The sequence below is a fragment of the Protopterus annectens genome, chromosome 16.part0 (genome assembly GCF_019279795.1).
Source record: "Protopterus annectens isolate FY-2018-M chromosome 16.part0, PAN1.0, whole genome shotgun sequence".
In the NCBI taxonomy this organism is placed as follows: domain Eukaryota; kingdom Metazoa; phylum Chordata; order Ceratodontiformes; family Protopteridae; genus Protopterus; species Protopterus annectens.
The window spans coordinates 624,124,653-624,147,108 of NC_056750.1; the positions used below are offsets into that span (position 1 = coordinate 624,124,653).

A 22,456-nucleotide genomic window follows, 5' to 3' on the forward strand; every position below is an offset into this window, starting at 1 on the left:
GCATACAACAGTGGAGCATTATTATGACAATAAAGGTATCTAGTAATATGGGAGGTACTGACAAGAACTCAGCAGCATCATTGTGGGGGTGGGGAGGAAACAAATGTGGTTGTGAAAGGTGATTTGGATGCACTGCAAGGAAGTCCATTTTCAGTAAGGTTTTTCCTATCATGCAAAAAATGTCCTAATTTATGAGCTACTCTGTTTGCCGAGCAATACATCAGCAGGGAATATGAGTCAGGCATGTACATGTAGACATGTAGATCTAGTCCTGTACGTTGGTATAGTTTGAATCATCCCATTCACTATTGTTCTAGTGTGTCTGAACTATGTATGATTCTGTGGGTCAGTATTTACACATGGCCTCAGGCACAGAATAGTACAGCTATACAGTGACGCAAGACTGCATACAAAGTTTTACCCCACTGTATTGTACTCTTTATGAATCTCATAAGATTTTAGTACACCCATCTACTACATATCAGCCCTACTACACTGGACATAATGTCCGTAAATCCTGCCCTAAGACTGTGGCAATCACTGCAGACTTTATTATGACAATGATGAAAATGCAAGCTGATTCATATAAAATATTCTAGCCATTTATTTGTGTTTTACAAAGAGTTGACAGAACAGTGCACTACTACTTTGTTTTTTTCTTTCTTTATTTGACTTTTATTAACCAGGGAAGTGGACTGGTCTAATACTCTCATGTATAAATGAGAAACTCTTTGAAGGAATAAGATTTTCAAACTGAGAACTAAAACTATGGCACAGCTGCTTAAAACTCCTCGTTCTTCATCGGCCATCACTATATTAGTGACTATATGTCTGCTGCACTACTCACAACAGACACAGAATCATAAGTGAAGGACAGCTAAGCTACAGCTGTTTGTCATTCCTTGAATGAACTCACCCAAATTCAACGTGCTCCCCATGAAAGTGGATAACACTGCAGCCATAACAAAAATGTGTCATTCTTCACTGTCAAGGTGGAATAACAATGCTGATAAGTGGTGTAATGCCTTTCTAACAGCAAAAAGCTCTGCAGGGCGATCTATATCACATCAACAAATGCTAAAAACAGCAAATGCTGCTATGTTGAACTTCAAAGTCCGAAAGCTAAAAACAGCAAAGGAACAGATCAGCAATGGAAAAAATTTGCTGATCCAAAAAAAGAGTATAAAGTCAAAATTAATTAGGGGGGCTTCACCCCCTACACCCGCCATGCAAGGGGTTGTGCCCCCCAACTTAAATATACCAACTCTGAGATTGCACCACACTGGAGAAAACAGCAAAGCCCTGATAATGGCCCAGAGAAATTTTTCCCTGGGAAACGCTTGCTGATCCATTCCTTCGCAGTTTTCAGCTATTGGACTTTGAGGTTCGATATATCAGCGTTTGCTATTTTTAGGATTTGCTGATGTGATATAGACCATCTGCAAGGTATATGTTGGGAGCATTAAGTCAGTGTTGAAGAGGCATACCACCATGCAAAGACAAATAGATACATAGGACTACTACAACTAACAAAGCACTGGGTATTTAGTTGCGGATTCACATTCACTTTTATTTAAGTGATCAAAAACTAAGCAATGTATGATGCTATAAAGCTATAAAATCATACATCATAAAACATTCAGTTAATGAAAAAACATAATCAAATTAAACCTTAATTCAAAGGAATAAGAGTAACATCAGTTGAACTTAAAAGAGTAAAAACTACAGCAAAAAGGTACGACTTCAGGGACCTACTGAAATCATTCAATATGGGGGATTCCCTGAGCAACCAAGATAGTAGATTTAAAAGGTGAAGAGTCTGTAGCACAAAGGAATGTGCAGCAAAAGGTTCAAGGTGCACAGCTGAAACTACCAGCAAAGTGAGAAGTATAAGAATGGCACCATGAACCCAGCAACTGCATCTGATAGAAGGGCCCATGTCATGTAGAGTCGGTCTGGAACTCTATACAGAATGCATGACAGAATCGGCAAGCAGTGCACACTCCAGGGAACTGCCATTATACAATACCAATGAGATGTATCAGTTAGTACCAAAGCTGCTCAATTCTAGACCAGCTGTAAGTGGTCAATTTACAAGTCTAGTAGCCCAGGAAAAGGAGATGCAGAAAACCAAGTGAAAAAAAAAAGGCATGAACCTTGACTGATAGATCTTAAGATGGAATACAGTATTTAATAAGAGAAATATTCTAAAGATGGATACATGAGAACTTAATAACAGCTGACATCTTAGTACCCCGTTTGTCATTATGGAGTACACTGAGATTATGCACCTTTGACACAGGTTTCAGCAGAGAATCCTCATAAATTATATAGGGGCTTTAAGGTGGAGCATCTGAGTACCTCAGGGTGGCAAAAAATACTATAGTAAAAGTCTTTAAAGCACTCATCTTAAGGATGCAGTCCAAATTGTCTCCTGCAGAATTCACAATTTACATAGACAAGTAAACTGAGGAGAGTGACACCTGTTTGTCTTTCCTTGAATGAATACACACAAAGCCAGGATATACAAAGTGAATGTAAATAACAGTGGAACCAAGACAAAACTGTGTGGCCTCCCTAGTGAAGGCGCAATGAGAATTATGATTAAATATAACAGATACTCTTTGAGGCCAACCAGAAAGGTAGTTGGCAAACTATTCCAGGACCAAATCTGAGATACCACAGTCATGACATGACAACTCCAGAAGGTTTTCATGTTGTGTCTAACACCAAAGAAAGACCAAGTGGATCAGAAGTAAATAGCTATACTGATCTTACACCACAGGCTGATCGCTCTTAAGCACTATAAGCACTATTTTTAATACTATGTCTTGTCCTAAATCCAGCCAGGAATGGATTGTATATTTCAGAGTCTTTAAGATAGGAGCCTAGAAGACTGACTTCACTTCCTTGTTATTTGTGAAAAATGAAAAATAAAAACACTTAAATGTTATAATATTAAGCAACAGTAATAAACAGTCCAAAACTTCAGATGATAATTCTTCTTCTATGAAGATACAGAAGAAACAAACTCAAAACAGGTTTAGTCACCAGAATAACTCAGCTTTTTTTCATGATAAGCACCTTCGTCCACCAGACTTCATCAGATCATTTTTCAATAACAACTTTAACCCATAGAAAACTAATATATACATAAAAAGCACAAAGAATCATAAATCATGACTGACAGCCTCATACATAATAATAAGTCTAGCCTACAACTAAAAGCTAGCCTAATTTAACACAAGTCATTTTTTACAATCCAAATGAAAATAAGAAACAGAATGAGTACTAATAAAACAAAGACCAAATAAACTGAAGTGCAGAACTAGTAATTAACTCCTTCTCTGTCTCCAGACAGGGATAAGGTGACATAAGATTCCCTTTTCTAAAAGCTATATATATATATATATATATATATATATATATATTTATTTATTTATTTATTTATTTTTACACACACACACACACACACACACACACACACACACACACACACACACACATATATATATATATATATATGTGTGTGTGTGTGTGTGTGTGTGTATATATATATATATATATATATATATATATATATATATATATATATATATATATGGGTCTACTTCTTTTGACCTAACTTTCATTTGCCCGACACTCATTTTCCCGACCCCATTTGACTGAAAGTTCATTTGCCCGACACTTTATTTGACCGACAAGTATTATTAGCAAGAAAATGGAATATGCCCCCTTCCCTACTGTAGTGTGACCCTGGAGTTAGAATATATAGGTGGGGGTGTGGGGGGAACAGCCCCCCACAATGGGGGTGTGGGAGGTGAAGCCCCTCACTTCATTTCATATGATATTGTTAACTTTTGATGTAATATTGCTTAGTAAAAGAAAAGTAAGTGGGGGGCTGTGCCCCCCACACCCCCCTACCTATATATTCTAACTCCAGGGTCGCACTACAGTGGGGAAGGGGGCATATTCCATTTTCTTGCTAATAATACTTGTCGGGCAAATGAAGTGTCGGGCAAATGAACTTTCAGTCATTTGGTCTCGGGCAAATGGGTGGCGGGCAAATGGGAGTTAGGTCAAAAGAAGCAGACCCATATATATATATATATATATATATATATATATATATATATATATATATATATATACTTATATGCACATACATGTGCACATATATACATAAACACACAAGTGTATATTATATATATTTATACACACATATATGTACATATATATAATTTTTTCAGCTGAATAGTTGCATACTTGAGCTGTTTGGTTAGCTTTTACATAGCTACATCAACTTTATTACAAGTTGAGATAAGTACAAACTTGCAGTGTTATAAGATAGTACTGTATTTTATTTTTTCTGTTTATTGTTTCATTAAATATTGTGCTAAAAATAGTACTGCATTTATCTGCTTATTTATTTGTTCACTGAAAATTGTGAGCTCTCTCTGTGCAGTTAGTTTATTCTTCTCACTTCATTGATATTCGGTATAGAAGTCTTAGCCTAGAAGGTTTCTCTGTGCCTTAAAGTCTTAGTCCCTTATCTCTGAAATTATTTCTTATGAATAGTTGCATACTTGAGCTGTTTGGTTAGCTTTTACATAGCTACATCAACTTTATTACAAGCTGATATAAATACAGACTTGCAGTGTTATAAGATAGTACTGCATTTTATTTTTTCTGTTTATTGTTTCATTGAATATTGTATTAAAAATAGTACTGCATTTATCTGCTTATTTGTTTGTTCACTGAAAATTGTGAGCTCTCTCTCTGTCTGAAGTTAGTTTTCTGCACTTACCCTCCCTGATCTTGTTGTGGTATTAATCTTGCTGGCTTTGCAATTGACTGCCCCTCCTGTAAATTTGTGTTTGAACACTCCTCCTGTGCCCATCTCATTTGCTCACTCAACTGAGTACAATGAGATCATATTTTGATTTCAGACACTCCTACCATTCCCATCTGTTCAGCCCTATCCCAGTTCTATCCTAGTCTAGTCTCATTAGCTCTTCCTGCCTAATACAGGGAGAACATTTGTGAAGGCATACCCGCTTAGGCCCTGAACTTGTTTGATTGAAGACTGCTGGAACAGGGCTCAATTCTGAGGTTTATTTACTGATTAATTGGGTTGTTGTTGTCTTTCAGCTTTTCCCGGTTAGGGGTCGCCTCAGCTGAACTCCGGTCTGCTAATGATTGGCAGTAGATTTTCACAAATGCCGAGGTGCCAGCTCGACGTCCATCCTTCAAAGAAGGCACACCCATTTATGCATGTCTTTCGAACACCCACCCAACCGCGGGGAGGACATGCAGACTCCACACAGAAGACACTCCCCACACTCCAACCGAGAATCGAACAGGAGAACCTCTTGCTGTGAGGCAACAATGCTACTGCTGCACCATCGCGGATATTTACTGGTTAACTGGGTAATTTGTTTAAATCAGTTTGCTTGTTTTTCTATTGTTATTAAAAAAAAAATTTACACTTTAGCTGCTTTTACTGTATTGTGTTTCTTCCAACTTTATTACCTTATTTTGCTTTTGCCTCTTCTTAAAAGTACTCAATTTTGTTTATTCTGCTGCATTAATTACTGCTTGGTAGTAGCCTGATAAAATTGTAACTGTTATTCTAAGTCTTTGATTAAAGCACTTGGGCTCCAGGCCAGTTATTTTACATTAAGAAGGTTTGTGGTCTGTACTCTCGTGGGAGGAGAAGCTAGATTCTAACCTTCTGAGATGGGAATTTCTGGTTAAAGGCTTACTGTGCCTGCTTGTTTGAACTGTTTTTCTGATATTGGTGCACCTTGTCTGCTGTAGCATAGACTAGATTCAGGCCTGCTGAATCTAGCTTTGTTTGTATAACTTGAGTACTAATCCAGGCCATCTTTTTTTGGAGAAGGTTCCCCTGCACCCTAGTGGCAGGAATGTGCGGTTAGAACTTGTCAGACTGAAGACTGCTGGAACAGGGCTCAGTTTTGAGTTTTTTTATTGGTTAATTGGGTAATTTGTTTAAATCAGTTTGCTCGTTTTTTTTATTGTTATAAAACAATTTGCACTTTATTCATCTGCTTTTACTGTAATTGTGTTTCTTCCCACTTTATTACCTTATTTTGCTTGTGCTTCTTCTTAAAAGTACTCAATTGTATTATTCTGCTGCTGTTATTACTGCTTGGTAGTAGCCTGATTAAATTGTAACTGTTATTCTAAGCCTTTTGGTTTAAGCACTTGGGTTTCAGACCAGTTGTTTTAGATTAAGAAGATTTGTGGACTGCATTGTTGTGGCAGGACAGGTAGTTTACATCCTTCTAAGTTGGGAATTGATGATTGAAGGCTCAGTGTCTGTTATTCTAAAAGCGCATTAGTTCTGGTTTAAGCATTTGGGCTTCAGGCCAGTTATTTTGCATTAAGAAGGTTGGTGGTCTGCACTCTTGTGAGAGGAGAGGCTAGATTCTGCCCTTCTGAGCTGGGAATTTTGGGTTAAAGGCTTATTGTGCCTGCTTATTTGATCTGTTTCTTTTTGAAATTTGCACGCCTTGTTTGCTGTAGCCCAGACATTAGTAGTTTATTGGCCATTTTGGGCTAATTTCTATCTCTTTCATTTCCCTGCTATAAAAAACTGCATTTGCATGGTTTTGCACACTGGGCAGCACCGGTTAGCTAGGGTTAAACTATTTCCAGCTCCACGAAGTCTACTCTTCAATTTTTTCCTTTGGAACTAGACAAACTTTCAACTTAAGCAGTAATACCATTCATTTCACTGCCCAGCATTTGCTCAAAACTCATAGCAAGCACTAATTAACCCTAGCACTAGACCCCCTATACTGTCCAGAAGGACAAGACTCTCTATTCGTCCCTACCAGCCAATCAGTAAAACAGCTCACTTTACCTATTCAGGCATTTCCAAAGGGCAGTTTCAGGTGTACTCTCCAGTCCAGCTGGTGAATCTGGGCATTTTGAGGCAATGTTACAACTGCCTCATGTACACAGAAACCCTCTCCTCCTACCAACAAACACTAATATAGACAAGCGATGCAATTATGCAGCCAAACTGGAGGTAAGGCTCTCTCAACCCAAGACTGAAACTGACAGTCAAGAGGAGAAGAAAAATAGCAACACCTGCAAATAGCCCACATAAATACACGAAAACATACTCGGAGGCTCTAAATAAAAATCTGCAAAAGCAACAGAGACCTCCAAAGCAGACACCCAAGCAACCTCCACACCCCATCACAAACCATGAAACACATACTTTGCATAATCAGTGTGCCATGCAATCACAGCCCTTAAAGCAAAATAACATACCCAACACACTAGTAATAGGCAACTCTATGGTCAGGCACACTGATGTCCCACTAACTAGGCTGGACAAGGAGAAGGTTACAGTTAGCTGCCTATCGGACACCAGGATCTGCCACATAGCACAAGCACTCAGGTCACTCCAGAACAAGTACAAATATGACTTTGTCATTGTCCATGTTGGTGTGAATGACCTGAGAAGTACCTCCCTGGACTACATTAAAAGAGACATGGAAGAGCTCTCTGATCATATAGCCCAGGCCGGTATGACCCTGACCCTGAGTAGCATCCTGCCCTCACCAAGAATGATGCCACAGTATAAAGAAAAAATGATCAATTTCAACAATTGGCTAAGTTTCTGGTGTCATTCAAAAGGGATCCAGTATCTGTCCACCTGAGATGACATGCTCGACAAGCCACGTTGCTTCGTAAGAGATGGCTTGCACCTGTCACCCTTAGGCTTTCAAATACTGGCTAAAGCTTTTGCCGCCCCCATAGTGCTTTTTTTAGACAAGGCTAAAAAGACAAACCCACCACCTTAAATAGCACAAGTAACCAAAAACTGAGGGTAATGCTACTCAACGCCAGAAGTCTAAACCTCAAAATGCATACACTCAAGGCACTTATCAGTATGGAGAACATCGATATCTATGCAGTAACAGAAACCTGGTTTAACACTCCAGAGAGCACCCCAGCACTACCAGGCTATAACTCATACCATACTTTTCGGCCACAGAACCCAGACCGAAACACAAAAGGCAGGGGTGTATCCATATTCATCAAGGATACCCACACTTCCAGGTTAGTGACACAGCACAGTGCCTCAGAGATCATCCATGTGCAACTTACAATGGGAAAAACTGCAATTCAAATTGTAGCTTGCAACAGATCACCCACCATGACTCAGGACCCCCATTCCGCGTTTCTGGAGACACTGGAAAATATGCAGGTCCTACCAAACACCCTAATATTTGGTGATTTCAATTGCCCAAACATTAACTGGGAGAACTACTCAAGTACTAACTCCCTTGCCCAACGCTTCCTAGAATTTATAAACTCAAATGCCCTGGATCAACCGGTCAACACCCCCACCAGAGGTGACAACATATTGGACCTGGTCATCACTAACATGGGCTACCGGTGTTCTACACCAGAGTTCAACCCCTCGCTGGTTAGATCAGACCATAGACTAATCATTCTGGATATCCTCATTCCACCCCCATTCCCAATCAAGGAAACCACTGTGAAAAACTTTTCAAAAGCAAACCACGTTACTTAAGACTGATGTGGAAAGGTTCACAGCCCCCATGCTAAAGGACAATGCTGTCCAAGCTGCTGAATCCCTTACAAAGGCACTCTATGAGCACCTGTAAAAATGCATGGATCATGCTATCCCAAGCAAAACAAAGACTCACTGCTCCAAGAAAAGAAAACCAGTCTGGTGGACCCCTGCCATAAACAAGCTATACAATAGAAGGAGGAAACTAGTACAGAAAATAGAAAAATCCCAAGCAGGAAAAACATCCCTGATCAGTATCAGCAAGAAACTAAGATCCCTCATAAAATCATCTAAGGCTAGCTTCGAAAGAAAAATTGTCAAGGACTCCAAACATAACCACAAAGCATTCTTTAGCTATGTCAAGAACCTAAGTGGAAACTCTCAGATCTGTTCTGAGTTAGTGCAGAATGGCACAAAATACACTAAACCGACTGATATTGCCAACATTCTGGCAGACAGGTTTAGTGCAAACTTCACCCCCCCCCCACTCGCTAAAGGGCCCATAACCATTCCAGAAGAATGTAGAGCCTCGGCAATCACTGACACAAAGGTTAAAACAGCCCTATCCAAAGCCAAAAATACAGCTTCAATGGGACTGGACAGTGTCCCAGGCTGTGTCTTGGACGAGCTCCAAAATGAACTAACCCCTCATCTAAACACACTGTTCAAACTCAGCCTTTCTACAGGTTACGTACCCATAGAGTGGTGCACAGCTACAGTTAACCTGCTCCACAAAGATGGAGCCAAAACGGACCCCAGGAACTTATCACCCTATAAGCCTGACTAGCCTGGTCTGCAAGGCTATGGAGCGCATCATCATGGAACTCATTAACAGTGACATTGGGAACCTCCAAACATTGGACCCTACCCAGTATGGCTTTGTTAAGGGCAGATCATGCCACCTAAACCAGGTAGACTTCTTTGAAACAGTTACCAAGGCTTTAGATGAAGGAAAGGAGGTCCACACAGCCTACCTAGACCTCTCAAAGGCTTTCGACACCAATCCCCTTTCTGGTATTATAGACAAGCTCATCAGCCTGAACATAAACCCCTACATCATGAGATGGGTTGCCAGTTGGCTCACGGATAGAACCCACACGGTGAGAGTTGCAGGCTCTAGGTCTGACTCTAAACCGGTTACAAGTGACGTCCCGCAGGGCTCAGTCCTGGGACCCCTCCTGTTTGGTATATACTTCTCAGAGGTACAAGCAAGCACAGGAGGACATGGCTGACCAAGTTCACAGACAAACTGGGGACCATAACTGACTCACCAGCTGATACAGACATCCTCCAGAAGGGTCTCATTGAGACAGATACCTGGTGTCAAAATCATGGCCTCAAGCTAAATGCCAAAAAGTGCATAGTGATCCCTTTGGAAAAAACAAAGTACTTGCGAATTACCACATATGTGGTAGTCCCCTAAATACAGAAAATGTAATAAGGGATCTGGGGACCCAAGTAAACAGTAATCTCTCCTTTGATAATCATATTGCCAAGGTGGTTAGAAAATCCTTCTATGTGGCCCACCTAATCACAAAAGGGTTCGCATCTAGAACAAAAGAGGTTATTGTACCCTTCTACTCATCACTCATCAGACCCATCATAGAGTACAAATCATCCTATTTGGGATGTACCTTACAAGACATCTACAACAGCTGGAAAGACCACAGAAGTACCTCACCAAGAGGATTACTGGCCTCAAACAGATGCCCTATGTCACCAGATTGAAGAAACTCCAGCTGTACTCGGTTTCATACCGCCATACAAGGCCATGTCCAATCCAGAATTGATGGACATGCTTCACCTAAAAAAAAAAAACAAATCCCCAAGAGCCACATGCTCTAGGGATCTAAACCTCACCACAATGATAACTAGGGCATGCTGGAGGGATAGATTCCTGTCCCAGAGACTCCCCATGCTTTGAAACAGGATTCCAATCTACATTAGGCAGAGCCCCTCACTAACAATCTTCAAGAGAAACCTTGACGAGTGGATGGGAAACAGAAAATTTATCCCGGGGATCACTGCAATGGGTCTGCTGGACAGAGATGCAGGGAACTAATGGCTCTGCTAGATAGAGGCACTGGGAACTAATCTAAGGGGGCGGCTCTGCTGGACAGAGGCACAGGGAACTAATGGCTATGCTGGACAGAGGCACAGGGAACTAATCTAAAGGAGCAGCAAAAGCCAACACATTCTAGCTAGGCTTATAGATGCCCTCGGACAGATAGCCTAGTACTTACCTATGAACCTATATATATATATATATATATATATATATATATATATACAGACACACAGACACACAGACACACACACACACACACACACACACACACACACACACACACACAGCTATTTATATACAGCTATATATATATATATATATATATATATATTATATATATAATATATATATATATATATATATAATATATATATATATATGTACACATACATACACACAGCTATTTATATACAGCTTTATATATAAGTGATTATGAAAGGATGGGGTAATAAATTTATTCCCCTATTAGGACAACAAGTTTTTAAGGAAACACAAAGTAACCAGATCAATAGATATACACATTCTATGGTAATAGAATTTAGTTCATTTGGCAGGGAGGTACAAAAGATTCTTACCAAGAATTGGGTGATTCTGGAAGGACATGAAGATTATACCCACTGGTTAGGTACGGGTCCACTCTTTACCAACAGAGAGGGGAAAAATATGAAATATTTATTAGAACACACAAAACAGATATGTACAGTTAAACGTACCAACAAATGTGGTAGGTGTAACCAATGTTCACTGATTTTTAGAAAGCAGTGAATACAGGGTAGGAGATATGACACCCACTATTAGGATGGTTGGTGGTAATTGTCAAACAAGAGGGGTCGTTTATATTGCCACATGTCAAGGTTGTTCCAATTTCTATGTAGGGAAAACAGAAAGATCTTTAAGGCAAAGAATTTATGAACACACGTAGGCCATGGAAACCAAGAACAAAAATAATGCCCATTTTAAACATTCAGAAATGTGTTCCAATTTTACTAGTTTCAAGTTTGATATACTCGAGATAGCGAAAAGGAACATCAGAGGAGGTGACTGGGGGAACGAACTAGAAACTACGGCACTGCACTGGCAATTGACATTAAATGCTACAGAATTCCCGGGTATTAATGACCACCTATCTATACGGCCAGTGTTAAAACAGAGAGCTAGGAAGTTGTAATTTTAGGAAGGTTCAATTACTGAAATAAAAATTCACGTTTCCAGTTTTATATATTCTTCTAGGTAACAACATTTTACATGTATTGCAATCCTACTAACACAGTTCTTGAGTATGTGTATATACATATTTTTAATTCTCAGTGAACTGTATTTTTAAAAAGTTAATTGGTTACTAATTAAGTATACAAATGTATTTAAGTGTAAAGAGGAGGGAAACACAACAGTTTGATAAAGTCTGGTATATTCACAGACGAAAGCGCTTACTTCACTGTTGGATTTTGGAGAATTTTACTCTTGTTGTGGAATTTTAATGAAAGGTGGAATAAACTTTACTGTGCTCAGATTTTGCCCTTGTACTTGGAGTAATTTTATGGTGTTTCATTTCTCCAAGGTGAGTGAAATGTTACTTCCAGGGATTGTGTTTTTCAAGGTTTGTTTTTTCATTTACAATCCTGGTGCTCGAGTACCTTGCAGTGTTGATACATACATACATATATATATATATATATATATATATATATATATATATATATATATATATATACACACACATACATGTTTTAATACTGCAAGTGTTAAGATGTACTAATATTGAACATAGTAAGAAAAATGGCAGGATTCTCCCCAACGCACGCACACAAACAGACACGCATACATATATACTCACATGAATATACTCAGAAGTACGTATGCAACTGCACTTTGTGAAGATACAAACTGAAAAACTGGACTGTATATGTGGAATATTACATTCTTTTTAAAATGCTTGTATCAAGGAAGAGCAGTTGTTATTTTCAGCACTGTATCAGGCCACTGCTGGTAATGGTGAATTCCAAGAGGAGTAATAACTCATAGCTCTAGATTACAGTCCACTGAAATCAATACACCGATGAAAAATTATCCTTCATTTAGTGAATTAAGGTAGCATAAATTTATAAAGAATGGTGTTATAATAAAAGTACTCACGATGTTAAGATTAGTAAGGATATATCTTTCTGTATCCTGTGTATGAAACTGGTAGACATCAGGGCCAATAACAAGTAACAGCTCCAGGTATTTCAGGTCATCAACAGCTCGTTTCTGAATGTCATGACTTGAGTTTCTGGCTTAAAAAAATGCACGCATTATGACAAGTAAGATAGGATTGCCTTTTTGAAGAGAAATGCTAAATTTGTCTCGGTGTATTCTTTAATGGATGTCAATGAGTACAAGTTTAATTTCTGAATACTGAAGGAGTGAGTTTGTTATACTACTTTAGAAAAATGAATTGTAAGTATGTACAATGCAGATAACAAAACATGCATTTTCTAATTGTCATACCACAAAAGCTTTTGATCTGCATCACTCCCTTCAAGTAATTGTACTCACCCTTACGTTTACATCTATTCCTATTCTTATTACACCTGTTAGCAGCATAGTAGAATATTGACCAACACATGAACCCCTTTAACATGCTCAAAAAAAAAAACTTAGGACAGAAGAGACGGCATCCCTGTAAGTGCACTTAGACCAATGGCCCTTGTAAATGCACACACTTGGTTTGTCAAATTTCAGAAGAATGTGACTGATAATACTCATAAAGATAAGAACAAACAATATATACTCCTTAAAAATGGATCATGCCACTGTGAAGCTTTTTATCAACAATGTAACCCTGTAAAGTACTGGAACTGGACCAAACTTGAATGACTTGTCATGGTCTGACAACTGTTTGGACAGTTGTCAAAATAACTGTCAAAGCATAGTAGAAAAAAATGATTAGCCAGCATTTTTTGCATATGTTATTTCACTGCTTCTAATAAAGTAAATGTAAAATGTCACAGCCCCAGTCAGAAGACTCCCCCTACATCACAACTCCATAAATATCAGTATAATGCTTATTCCCAATGAATAGAGTTAAGTTCTTACACTGTGTGCTGAATTCATAAAGGTATACCATAATATGTAGACAGCAGTGTACATGTTGCAGTAGGTTTCCTCACTCAGTCACAAAGGGCTGGTCCTGCAGCAATGCTGAATGCTAATGAGACATTCCAAAGGAGAAGTATGTACTAATTAGACGTGTGCTCTCTTTCTCTCTCCCCAGAACTGCCTCCATAAAGGCATCAATATGGCTATGCAATTCAAGACATCACTCAGCCACATAGATCATCACAGCCATCTCCACCACATTGTGGTATTGACTGCAGACAAAAGGTAGTATGGAGATCGGGGATGGTGGGGGGGGGATTACAGGACACCAAAGAATACTTTTATTTAAGTGTTGTAATGACACCAAAAGTAGCACAAAGATGGGGCTACGAAGAAACACTAGGCACCAGAGAATACAACTTAAAGTACCTTAAATGCACATGGGGATGTATAAAACACTAGGGATGATCCTCTAAAGTGTCATACTCACACCAATACCATAACAGGGATCTGAGGTGAGGGGATACACTAGACCACTAGAGCCTAACACCTATGTGCCATAATATGACTAAAGTATTACGGGTTTGGGGAACCACTGGAAGGTAGCTAGAGTAGGAACAGTTACAGAGACTGTGTACCTGTGTGTGTGAGAGAGTGACTGGAGGACTGTCACTGCTGACATGAGCAGCAGGTTAGTACTGCAATGTGCAGTCATACCAGTGATCCAAGAAACATTCAAACTGAATAGTAAATGGGTGCATCACAGGAGAAGGACCTTTGCATCAATAGCAATAAGGCTAGTGCTAGGTAATTTAATGAATTCCCAGGTGTGTGCTCCATTTGATAAAATGAAAACCATTATGTCATTAAGTCAGAGCTCTACTCAGAGAAGTACTATAATACTAAGTGTTGCTTTCTGGATTTAGTTTAAAATACACACAAAATCATACACAGACAGGTGCAAACATGCACATGTATATGCACACACACACACACACACACACACACACACACACACACACACACACACACACACACACACATGTGTAAGATTTGCAGTCAGATACACATATACACCGAATATTAACTTGTCGTTTCTAAAACTGCAATATAAAAAGTATTCAACTGTAAAAAAATAAAGAAAATAACTAGTGGTCATTTGATAAGTGAAATTATACCCTTCAAAGGGAGCATATTATTACAGATATGACAGATATTTCAGGGGTAAAGAGTCCCTACACTTATGATGTCTGGCTTTACAACACTCCAGGGTGGTCCCGTATTTCCCTATAATAAGCAGTCTGTCAGGCATTCTCAGTTACTTAACATTCTATTTACCCTCTATCCATCCATTTCTTCTCACTCTTTCTCCAATTGATACCCTCAAATGCTTCTGTAGATTTCTTCTCCATCTGCCAATCCATTCCCTTAATCTGCATCCACAACCTTATGAAAAAGTAATTTTGCAGAAGCAAAGAGTAGTTAGTCCCACAGTCTGTTAAAAAAAGGCGGACAGAAGGAGTAGGGCTGGGTAGCAAACTTTAAGAACCAACTACTCCCTGAATCCATAAACCTTCTTCTTCTTCCTATAATTATGTTGTCCCATCCCATTTGATGAGAAGTGGGATTAACCTCAGTTCCTTCAGCATACTGTTGCAATCTGCCCCTCCATCCCACACACCGTCCTCTAGTGCTTTTTTCCACCCCGCTGACACAGCATTTGATGCCTTGTATTATACAGACCAGCATCCCCTGCATAATTTCTGTCTCCATCATAACAAAATAACCTACACTTGGAATCAGTATGTTCCTCCTCCTCCTCTTGTCATGGTCCTACTTTTCTGTGTTAGCAGAAATGTCTACTCTCACCTCTTGCATCACTGCTTGCAAATCCACATCTTATTTCCCAGAGCCCTTGCATGGCATTACATTGTAAAACTGACCAGCCTTGCTAATGGTCTTGTTGATGCTTGAATCTACCCCATCTTCCAATGTGTGGAGTTTCCTGTGTGGGCAGGTCCAAGGTAGATGAGAGTCTCTTGGTGGAGGTGACTGACAGTTCTGCAGTAAGAGAACATTTGTAAAATAGAGTGCAGACTGGGGCTTCTAGTGTGTCTCCTGTAGAATGAAAAAAGGTGAGAAAACATTTTTGAAAATTCATACAACTAGAACAATATGGTAGAATTATCCCATTCAGAAGATGGAACAGGAGATGTTTGTAGTATATCAGCTACAGCAATCTATGCAGAGAATGCAGTTGAGAAGGACAGTAGTGTTTTTACAGAAAGTGTGCTACAGGTTGCTGGGTGTGTCTAAGAGATTATAGGATCTTTCATCAATGTACATAAGCTTCAAAACAAACTAGATTAATGCCATCAGATAAACAACATACATATTTTTTTTAAAAAACTTGAACAATGAAATAACTGCAAACCAAAATCAAATGGTTTCCCTTTTTGTTTGCTTAACCCAAACTCTAGCAGTAAGTATACACACAATTTATCAATGTCTGAAAAGTGGCTACACTCCCTGGCCCACCTTACTCATGTCTGTTAACCTTAATATTGTCCTCCAACCTATATCCTACACATTATCTTACAAAAAGCACTTTCCCAAACAGTACCACTACATAAGACAATCCACAGCATCAAACATGCACACCACTTAAACTATTCACTTACTTAGACTTTACTCCAACCATAATCCACTAACACACACACACACACACACACACACACACACACACACACACACACACACACACACACACACACACACACACATTCATAAATACACATACACACCACCAAATCTATCCCTTTACCCATCCCTTACTCCAACCCCTACGAAAACGCTCACATACACTTTTCCATCCCACTTACTTTAATACTGAACATTTTCTTCCCACTTTCAATGTGCACTACACTCGAAAAAGACTGCTTGTGATCAAATTCCACATCCAAACATTGTGACACATTGACAAAAAAAATGCCATTTGAGCAACTAACAGACACTTGTCTCAGATGAGTTACAGCCTACATGGTCAACACAGAGCACACTAGTTAGCACTGGTTGCGTGAAATCATCAGGTGTACAAAGGCCAAGAAAACACCAAAAGTCCATAAAACCTAGGATAACATTGCAAAAGTTGCTAGCTTGAGTAAAACTGTCTGTAAATCATTACAATTTAATACATCTGTATTTTACTGGATCTTTAATTGATATTCCTGATATGTTATGTGGAGAAAATGTTGATTAAATACAAGTGTGCTTTAAAGACAAATATTTCTGCACATTTGAATGTGACAGCTGAAAATGCATTTTAAATTAGCTTTCATTTAAAGGTAGCACTGAACACTCTTCTGGAATGTGATAACCATATGATTAAGTGTATGTAGTGTGATTTGTGAGATTCTTCTGATCTATGATGATAGTACAATGTATATGACTGACACAAAACAGGCAGCTTACGTACAGCTTCTAGGTAAGCTAATGTAATCACTGTGGTAGCATCTGCTGCATTTAACAATACACCCTTGCTTACTTCAACCATTTATTATGTTTAGTTGAACTAGTATTGGTGAAAATGTTTTATGTGGCATTTTGATTTTCAATAGTGGCCGTCTACGGGAATAGTAAACAACCTTTCCTACTGATTCTCGCTCTCTATCTTTTAACCTTATTCTCATCTAGCCCTTTTATATAAGATTTTCAGAATCCAAGCTAGTTTAGGGCAAAGGGTGTGGCTGCTCCCTACAAATCACTGGCTCTTCAGTGGCTTGGTGCAAGTGCAGTCTTGGAGTCATTTACACAACCTCATTATGAGCAAGTGTAGATCATTTTAATTAATTTATTTATTTTTTTTAATTTTGTTTGATTCTCAACTCCGAAGGACTTGTTTTAGGGCTTTACATTTTTTGAGTGGGATGCTTACATCAATTGACCTAGCTATATCTTTGATATTATTCTCCACTAATTTCCATATTCTTCCTCCCTACCCTCTTAACATTTCTTTATACTAGTTTGCTAATTTTTTCCATTATGTGGTATATACCTTTCATCATTTTAGGGACTAATACAGTTTTTCCAAGATGTCCCCTATTGCTGAATTTCTTGGTAGATGCTTATATGCTAACAACTTGTAGCACACTATGTTGATCACAAGCACGTTTGAACACTTAGCCTCAAGGCAAAACTCTTACTATATGAAAACTACTGCAGCTTTATTAAAAATAACCTCTGGAATCACCCAGACAGTCACATGTAATACTCTGAAGAGTAGGGTGGACATGCTGAAATTAGTAGTTTTTTACCAAGTCTTTCTGCTGCTGACTGGGAAAACTTTAGTTCTCCATTTACAACATACTACTTCTCCCTCCTGTGTACAGGATCATTTTAGTGAACCACTCTTTAAGAGACAGTCATTTTTTGTAATAGATATTCTGGCACAGTCTTAACTGATACCCAACATTAATTTATGGTTGACACAAATTCCTAAGAGACAGTTATCTCTGTAGCACTATTCCCTTGAATCTTGCTCTAGTGCTGCAGGATTGGTTTCTTCTACTTTTGATTTTTATTTGAAGAATCTGGCAGAAACCCCCCCCCCCCCGCTTTGCATTACTTTATCTCCCTACCCTAACCACATTTCAAACCACTACATGATTTTCTTCAACTTCTTTAACCACATCTAGACATGTTTATTATCACCGACCTGTCAGTCTGCTAACTTATCAATTACAACCTTCAAAGCCTTAAACATTCTAAGCACTCCCACTACCACTTCCATACCTATATCCTTACTAAACCACCCTCTCCATCTCTATCTCATTGTTTCAGTCTTTAAGATTATAATAACTTCATACCTTCCTTTTCTGCAGAATTTTGCATTCATTACAAATAATTTTCTCTTTTCATCACTCACAGTATGTAACTATGTCCCTTCACTACTTTTCAACCATGTGTTTAGTAAAGACCTGTTCACGTTATAATTTCCCTAAAATCCTCCCCTTTCATCTGCCTTGACAATATTAATTTTAGTCTTTTGGCTGAATAAAATATGCCTTATTTATTATTCTTAACATTTGTTCTACATGTCCTCTAGTCTTTTGCTGAAAATAAAGCTTCTTTACTTTTCTACCTTCAAATGTTAATCCTTTAGATTGGTGAAAGCAAAAGGATTTTTCATCACTACTTTTTTAGTTTCTTCATCTCATACTTCATCCTCCTCAAAGAGTTACACTGAACCATACACCCACATTCTCTTTTTTCCAAACCTCCCTAACCTCAAACTTCAGCCTTTTGGTTAGAACAAAATATTTTTTTTCTTTCTTTCCTCTTTGTTCACAAGACAACAACATATTTTGTTAAACATATCAGTTTTTCCTTTCTAGCATAACTTCAGACTTTTGCTGAAAGCAGGCATTATCACAATGTTTCCTCTACTACCTTTTCAGTTATCTAAGGGCTAGCTTAGCTTTTTTCCTTACTTTCCTTGCTCAACTAACTCCTAACTTGACCTTTGTGGTACATATAATGACCTTTGGTTCCACTAGCACTGAATAACCAATATTGCAAGTTTCTATCCATTTTCCCATTCTTCACTACTGTCTGTGTTCCATTTCATTGCATCTCCATAATTTCATTCAATGTACTTATGGCATACCTTTCACTTATCTTTATTACCACAGAGACTACTTGGCCTCCTGCACAGAGCTCATATCTATCAGCCCTCCTGATACAGTGTGAAAACTAATAAATAATCTTTATTGCGTCTAATCCCCTTAATTCTGTTTCTGATTATCCGTATGGTAACCACTCAGACAAGCTTTATTTCTGTACCTGTTTTGTCATTTTCCTTACCACCAAACTATGTTCTACCCACCTTATACATCCTTCATCAATATCAGTCACTTAAGCATCACTGAAAAAAAACAATCCAAATTAACTTTTTTTGTATAAAAACACTGCAATGACCCTTAGATAAATTTCTAACTCACTCACTACTTATCTGTCCAATAGTATTCCAAATCCATGACACCCCTAATTTTTTTTAACTACTACAAAGTGAAGAGGAAAAAAAGAAACAAATTCCTAGTCCAACCAGCATCACCATTGACAAATGCAATCCAATTAAAATATCTCATAATAAGACATTTAAATAACAGAAACAACAAATGTGATCTTTGAAAGCATTGCTCCCATAATATCACCCTGACATTCTTGGAATAACAAAAACATCTATAAATTCGGATGGTACTCCAGTCTACACTCACTGTAACATTTTCCAAATGATACCCTAGAACCTACTATTGTTGGAGGATTATTAAACCTAACCAAAAGCATCTGAATGTAATATAAGTGGGATTCACAAAATACTCTTGCACCTCAGACCTTAAGTGGGCAGTAAAAACTAATCTTACACAGCAATACTAAACTATTTATTGCCTCTGCATATCAGTCTAGTACTAATTAAAATCCCTTCCTCCATGGCATAATTTTCAGATAGGAGAAAAACAACATACTTGCTCAGTTCTAGGTGGCCTGAATATCAACTGGTTAAGCTCATGAGAATGAATACATCAGACAGTCTTTTACAACCTTTCTTGGCTGGATCAGAAATTCAACTGATATATCCCCAAGAAGTTTCAACTTCATTATTGATATAGTATCCATTAACATCCCCTGCTGCTCAAAATCTGTATCTGTTTTATTCTCCTCTGTAAGTATTCTGTCTATATTACATTTCTCTCCATCTCTATGACATCTACACTTCTTTGTCCTTCAAAAAAAAAACTCCTATTGAAAATATCCTCTTGTCATTTCATCCTCATTAGTGAAGAACCAGGCTTACTTAATCAACTTAACATTATTGACTGATTCCCCTTTTTCAAACGTTCAAACTCTTGGAAGCCCGTCAATATCTTAACACACCACTTCTTCCCATACAGAGTTAGATCTACCCAACCAAATGTCACCACTATAGAAGAAATTACTGCTCCTGAATTATCCCTTAATTGAAGCAAAAAAGACAAAGCACTGGGGGAATAATTGGAAAGTTTCCCAATCAGTATTTTACTATAACCTACATATTCATATGAAATATGAAACACATAAAGTAATAAAAACAGATTATTCTAATTTAAACAAAAGCAAAGGCAATGCTGCAGTAGCTGTACGTGGTTTTGAATTAGTGAGCATGGCACTCTATTCCCATGCGTTCAACAGTTAACGGATGATACTCTCAGAATATCATCTGCTAGTTATCTTAAAAGTTTCCCCTCTACCCCTTTAATACTACCCATAACCCTCAAGGGCAACAGGCACTTTATTTGTAGACAAAACCATGAAATATAAAGTTGTTTGCTAGCAGCAACCTCTTCATTAGTTACAGATCTCTTTAATGTGGAATTATTTAGATGGCTTTTACTTCTGCAGAAACTGTGCAAATATACTGATATTGGTGGCATACCTCTCAACTGTTCAGATTTTCATAGAATGTCCAGATTTTTACCACATATGTTTGGTCTGTTATTCATAAAATTGTGATTTTCTGGCAAATTAGTGGCAAATCATTAAGGATTGAAGTTAGAAAATAATGACAGACATTTGAGTTACAGACTTCACACCCTTCAGAATATTCATGCTAATGCAAAACATGTTATTCTATTAATTTTCTAAGTTTGTAAGAGCAATATTGAAATTGTCCCTATTTTGGGGAAGATATCCTACTTTTATTTATGGCTTTATCCAAATTTCTTGCTCTAAGAGGTTGAGTGGTATGTGTGGATTGTGATGACAGAAGTTTGAGTAGACTTTTATGATGGAAATGTTCTGAAATGGGCAGTTTTCTGTCATCACTGGTTCATACATTTTGTTTCATTGCTTACTGGAAAAATGTGCAAAACAATACATTTAAAACATGCTGTAACAACTGTGCTATAGTATACAAGTCATATAATTTAATACAATCAGGAAGGTGAATCAAAGAACACATACATTTATGCATGGTCTTAAATATGTATACAAGGGGCATATGATTTGAAAACAGCCCAAAAGAAAACTTTATCTGCCACTGGCCAGATGCATTTTCTTTGAATGTGCGTTTCAATGCTGTTTCAGGGTATGTGAGTTTCAATGACAGAGAAGTTTTAATGCTAAGTGTTTTTATCATGAGACTGTATTGCTTTGTTTAGCAAATGTCTATAAGTGTCCGTGCTATAAAATTTAAAATAAAACTTTTAAATTCAAATAATCATTGTAGAAGTAAAGCAAAAAACATTATGCACATTACATTGTTTGTGATAAATGAGGAGAAATAGCCAAGTAACGGGACACTGAAATATCTGCAGGGTTGAAGGCTGTGTACGGGGGGGGGGGCATTTGACCATGATTTTGTGAGGGGGGCAGCAAACTCAAAGACATCACTGGACAGCACAAACTCTAGCTACACCACTGCCCTTACTGTTTTAAACTGTTTCTCTTCTCCAAGAAACTGTATTTAACATGTTCCATCTTACTGCTATCTTGGAGAATTCTCTATATAAACTACCCACAGATCTTCCTTTCTTCCTTAAACTATTCTGACAACTATCTTCATCTCAGATTCTGAAAAAAGCAGCATGCTATATTTCCAAATCATTATTCCAGATATATCCTCATACAATAAAATGTAGTGCTGTTTCCTTCAAACAGAAAACTGCCATACATAACTGAATCACTTTGCAAAATAA

At 38.0% G+C, this 22,456-nt stretch overlaps 1 protein-coding gene across 1 annotated transcript in view; it reads right to left on the reverse strand.

Moving 5' to 3' along the window:
- ADAMTS13 (ADAM metallopeptidase with thrombospondin type 1 motif 13) overlaps nt 1-22,456 on the reverse strand; it is a 1,149,238-nt gene that overhangs the window by 1,039,460 nt on the left and 87,322 nt on the right. The window contains exon 5 of the mRNA XM_044058222.1: nt 12,780-12,919. Coding sequence (XP_043914157.1) covers nt 12,780-12,919 — 140 coding nt within the window. The remainder of the gene's footprint in view (nt 1-12,779; nt 12,920-22,456) is intronic.